The sequence below is a fragment of the Leptidea sinapis genome, chromosome 33, assembly GCF_905404315.1.
Source record: "Leptidea sinapis chromosome 33, ilLepSina1.1, whole genome shotgun sequence".
NCBI lineage: Eukaryota > Metazoa > Arthropoda > Insecta > Lepidoptera > Pieridae > Leptidea > Leptidea sinapis.
In genome coordinates this window covers 2,736,093-2,741,563 of record NC_066297.1, presented here as the reverse complement: position 1 = coordinate 2,741,563, position 5,471 = coordinate 2,736,093, and the positions used below count along the sequence as shown (strand labels likewise).

At 39.3% G+C, this 5,471-nt stretch overlaps 1 protein-coding gene across 1 annotated transcript; it reads right to left on the bottom strand.

Annotated features, from left to right (window-relative positions):
- Nucleotides 1-1,478: 1,478 nt before the first annotated feature.
- Nucleotides 1,479-2,339, bottom strand: LOC126974614 (craniofacial development protein 2-like). Its single transcript, XM_050822121.1, has one exon. The coding sequence runs from the start codon at nt 2,337-2,339 to the stop codon at nt 1,479-1,481; it is 861 nt and encodes a 286-aa protein (XP_050678078.1).
- Between the last annotated feature and the right edge of the window lie 3,132 nt (nt 2,340-5,471).

Here is a 5,471-nt window from a genome sequence, read left to right as displayed (position 1 = left end):
TACTAACAATTTTCACTTCTCTTTATAACTGCCAATTATTTTTTATAACAATACGGGTCGAGGCAAGCCGTCCAGCTGATGGTAATTGATACGCCTTGCCCATTACAATGCAGTGCCTCTCAGGATTCTTGAAAAACCCAAATATTCTGAGCGTCACTACAATTGCGCTTGCTACCTTGAGACATCGTTTGAAAAATGACTCGCATACCTACGTTTCATATTATTTAACATTTCAATTAACATCACAATCAAATGTGTTTTAATTGTAATGATAATTTCGGTTGAAATAGAATTTATATGAAGATGGATAACCCTTATGATTAATGACCCCAGTGGCTTGGACATGGGGAAGTACGCGACCTGCGTCGACGCTCTGGCTCCTTCTCATGTCCAAGTTACGTCAGTTGGTGCTGGGGCTGCTGCTTCGACTGCCGAAGACAGCAAGCGTCGCAAATATGTTAGTCTCAGTGAGTCATACATCTTTGTGCCGTTTGGTGTCGAAACACTTCGGCACAGCCCAGAGGTGCGGAGAATGTACAAAGTACTATCTTCGCGCCTCAATAGGGCTACTGGAAACCCAAGCGCTGGCAGCTATTTCGGCCAACGGAGCAACCTAGCTATCCAACGCGGAATGCTGCCAGTATTCTTGGTACGCTTCCCCGTAATGATAGTTTTAATTTTAATGTAATCATAGTATTGTAAATATAGATATAAGATTTGTTTTGTTTGAATAAAATTGATATTATTATTGCACAAAATAAATATTATTAAGTGACATGATAGAAAAAATAAAACAGGGCTTTGTTGTACAGTAAATGACTTTACTGTGTACCAAGCTCTAATCGAAAATCGATGTAACATATTATACTAAGTATCCGGCGTTCGTTCCTATCCTACTCACGGGGAAATAAATACGTCTGCTACTTCTTTTTTTAGCCTCGAAATATGTAATAATATACTTGACATGCACAATCATGAAGTACTACTTAGCTAAGCATATGCAATGGTAATTAAAACTTAGAAAAAAATACGGGTTGCACTCCGGGAGTGCCGGCAAAGTGAAAACTAGAACGTTAACGTTGTGCATTTATGAATATTTTGAAATTATTAGGGAATAATTTCGCACTTATTGCTTTATTTATCAGAATTAAAGTATAAATTTATGTGGTTAAATAATTTTTTTTACATAAAAACATTAACGATTCAGAACTATTACAATTATTTTTTATTTATCTAAATCTATACAGACCATATGTAGGTCTTGTTTACTCGAGATCTGTTTCTTTTTTGCTATTTTGCCAGGACTTGAAAAGGGTTTTCTTCAGTTCCAGCTTTTGTTTGACATCATCTGTCCAACACTTGGTATTCTTGTTACCACAGACTGCTCCTTTTGATACTCCGAAATGCTATGACACTAATTGGATACAGTTGGTTTGGAAGCGAGTCCATATTGCGTCGGCAGTGCTTTGTGGTTGGCTTTACTCTAAGTGCGCCACGAGGTCTGAGCATAGCTTCTGCCCTTCTTCTCTAACTAGTTTATGCCAGTTGATTTTTGGTGCCCTTTTTTCTTTTCTCACTTTTATTGCTCTTGGCATGTTATAGTCTGCAACCAGTAGTCGTTGTTGTGATGTAAGATTCTCCCCTGGTATCACTTTGCAGTCGCGAAAGATTTTGAGAAGGTGTCGGTCTGCCATTATATAGTCGACTTGGGTGCTCGTACAAAAGAAACCTCCATGCACTCTCGCGTTGATAGGTGATGTTTGTCCTATATGCCCATTGAAGTCTCCCAGGATGTATTTTGTTTCTGTAGAGGGTATCGACTGTATTAGGTCAGCCAGGTCGTTCCAATAGATTTCTTTTTCAGATGTTGTGCACCCAGTTTGTGGTGCATACGCTGATACGATATTCATGCATGGCTGATTATCGAGGACAAATTTGTTTGCCATGAGCCTGTCGCTTCCGCGGTTGACTACGTGCTCCTGTAGGTCTTGATCAATCACAATGCCCACTCCGTTTTTATTTGTGATTGAGCCGTTATTGAGTAGCTTGAAGCCGTTTCTAATATCACGGGACTTGGACCCCTTCCATATTGTCTCTTGTATACAGCAGATGTTTACACGTCTTCTTAGAAGGACTTCACTTAGCTCTGAGCTGCGTCCGGTCATTGAGCCCACGTTCCAGTTTGCAATGCGCAGTTTCTGGTTAAATTGGTGCGCGGCATTGACCTTTGCGTCGCTTCGGGGGAAAGCCCTAGCATTTGCTGCATTCGTGATCACAGTGTCGTCGCGTGAGGGGGACACCCTAGCCCTTAAATTCGCTCTTGTTTCCATACTTTTCATGATTAGGAGTAGGTTGTCGGCTGTAGATTTTTACAGCCGGTTGCCACCTGACGCCAAGGCACTAATCCTGCTTAGCTTATAGAAAGAAAGTTTCTTTGCCGTCGACTCTTTCCCTTCGAATTTGCATCGCCAGGCACGGCGATGAAACTTCAACAGGGCCTATTTGACCCAATATGTGGGTGTAGCCCGCTGCCAACATCGGATGGAAACCCAAGTTTGTGCCTCCTCCGCCTGATCCGCTGTTCCAATGGACTCCATCTCCGCCTTCACAGCCGTTAAGGTCTTCACCCGTAACCCTTGGCACGGGTTCCACTGACTGACTTTTATGACTGGACTGAGTCCCCGACCGAACTCGACCACTGACATTGTTCCGGCCTACTGGAACAAGTAGTGCCCCCCCTGCGACGTGAGAGAAATCAATTAAAAATATATTTTAATATTATAATATTAAATTATTCAAATTGGAATTTGGGAAAAATATCAGCATGTTCATGATTTAAAAAAAATAAGTCTAAACATAAACCACGTTATTCGTATTATTAAACTTCGCTGTAAGCAGAGCCTGTATTAACCTGACTCTAAAACTAAGCATCTGTGGTGGATCCACATTGCTAAAGTTGGGGAGTAATGTTGCCAAAGTTTTATGAGGCTCAGCTGTTGCGAAGGCTTGCTTTAATAAAGATGAATAAATCTATCATATTTCATAGAAACGCTTTAACTAGTTTAAACTCTAGTATACTATATTACGTAACAACACACTGCAGTTATAAAATAATGGTAGGGTATAGTATTAGGGCTCCTGTTTTGACATTTACCAACTACTTAGTTGGGTAAATTTTGCATGTTGGCCAGTTACTAGACCAGCTCCTTTCAAAAGTTTAGAACACTCCTGAGTTGTTCGCAGACTTCTTGGAGCGACCTTTTATTTACTAAAGTTTTTGCCCATTGGTTGGCCATTTCTGTACATTCAAGTACTATTATTTTTTCTATGGAAAAGGAGGACAAACAAGCGTACGGGTCACCTGGTGTTAAGTGATCACCGCCAACCACATTCTCTTGCAACACCAGAGGAATCACAAGAGCGTTGCCAGCCTTTAAGGAAGGCGTACGCGCTTTTTTTGAAGGTATATATATGTCGGATCGTCCTGGAAACACAAGGAAGCTCTTCCACAGCTTTGTAGTACGTGGAAGAAAGCTCCTTGAAAAGCGCACTGTGGAGTACAACCACACATCCAGATGGTGGGGATGATATCCTAACTTGTGGCGTGTCGTGTGAAGGTAGTATTCGGCGGCAGGAATCAGGTGAAACAGCTCTTCGGAACAGTCCCCGTGATAAATGCGGAGCACAATGAAGCGACGTCTCTATGCAACGCCAAGTGATCCAGCTGCTCTGCGTTGCACGCGGTCAAATGGATCGAGCTGATACTGGGGTGCGCCAGACCAGAGATGACAGCAATACTCCATATGTGACCGGACCTACGCTTTGTAGAGCGCTAGAATGTGGTTCAGCTTGAAGTATTGCCGTACTCTATTTATGACGCCCAGGTACGTGGTATTAGGTACGTGAGTCACCGTTTTATCGTCAGCTAGACATCCTCTGTACCTAGGGCTGTCTGTTACGCCGATTGTGAAATAGCGCTTGTTTAGTGAAGTGTGACCCGTCAGGGCGCCAACAATGATACGAATGTCGTGTCAGTATAGGCTGTGTCAGTTTGGGCGATAGTGCAGGTATCTCAACTTTCAACTGACTACAATTATAAATCATGAATAACAACAAGTATGTAAATAATAAAATCTTTTAAAAAGCATTGATTTATGTATAGTTTGTAGTCATTACATCACCTATCAACATTTGTTAAAGCGCTATATTAATGTAAAACATCGAAAAAGTAAGCCGTTCTTAAGGCTGGAGACCGCGACAACGGCCTTGAGGTATCGAGCGGAGGTAGAATACCTATCTCGCACAAGATCGCTATAGTTTTAATTCAGAATTAGAAGAATTTTTAATTTTCTTTACAAAAATAACAAAATTATTTCATTTTAAATAGTGTCGGTAAACAGTTAATAGTTTTTCATACAATTTTTATCTAGAATGAATGATTAGCATGGCTTCAACTGTAAGAAATAGGGGCACTTTGGTGATTTTTTCACAATTTCTATTAAAGATAGAAATGTAAAGAAAAAAATGAATTCTCTTCTCGTGATATATATTTTAATTTTATTTTTATTTTAAATTATATATTACAATATTTATATATTTTAGTTTTAAAATTGTTAAAATTACTGTCTTATAAACGTAAAAAAAATTATGAATGCTGTGATAGCTTATAAGTGAATTAACTCTTATCCATATTATTATTATATTTTAAGTTTAAGCATGTAAAGTGTGTAATTTGTTAGTTGCCCAAATAAATAAATAAATAAATAATTCTGTAGATATATCTAATTACTTTTTGTAAAAATTGGAGAGAGATTTATATAAACCGTTAAGAAATAAGAAATGGTTTCAATGATGCGCTATTTTGGCGATTTCTCGGAATAGTGGCCTTAATTTTGACAGTTGACAGTGTTATCTGTCACCTAGACAGTTGGTTGACGCTTGAGGACGCTTGAAGACCACAGAGCAAGCAACCATCGGTTCGATACTGGTTACACCGAGAGAGTCGCAAATGAAAACGTATAATTCACAACAAAATTAAAAATTATAAAAATCATAGCGTACATTCGTATTGGGACAGCTTCAAGGTCACAGAATGGCTCAAGCGGAAGATCGGCGCTGGACATACATGATGTGTGTCAGCATATGCCGAGCTTGTGCCTATTTGCAGCTGATGTTTGAGCTTCTTTTATTTCTATTATGTTTAAGTTTCATTTTAATTTTAAGCTGTAATATATTTTGTTTTGGTAAGTTTACTTTTGTTAATTACACATTTTTTAGCTGCAAATAAAATATTTTATTATTATTATTAATTTTGACGCCTCTTTCTGCCGCCGAGCACTAGTGTATGATTGCAGCGATTTAAATAACTGGGCTGATGAGACCTTTATATTTGAAGGGTTTTGTGCACATAATTTTGTGTATTTAGAGAATCCTGAGCGGCGCTTTATTGTTGTGGGCAGGACGTATCACGG

Bases quoted from the DNA above. Each gene is read 5' to 3' on its own strand.
- LOC126974614 (XM_050822121.1), bottom strand. From the start codon at position 2,339: ATGAAAAGTATGGAAACAAGAGCGAATTTAAGGGCTAGGGTGTCCCCC.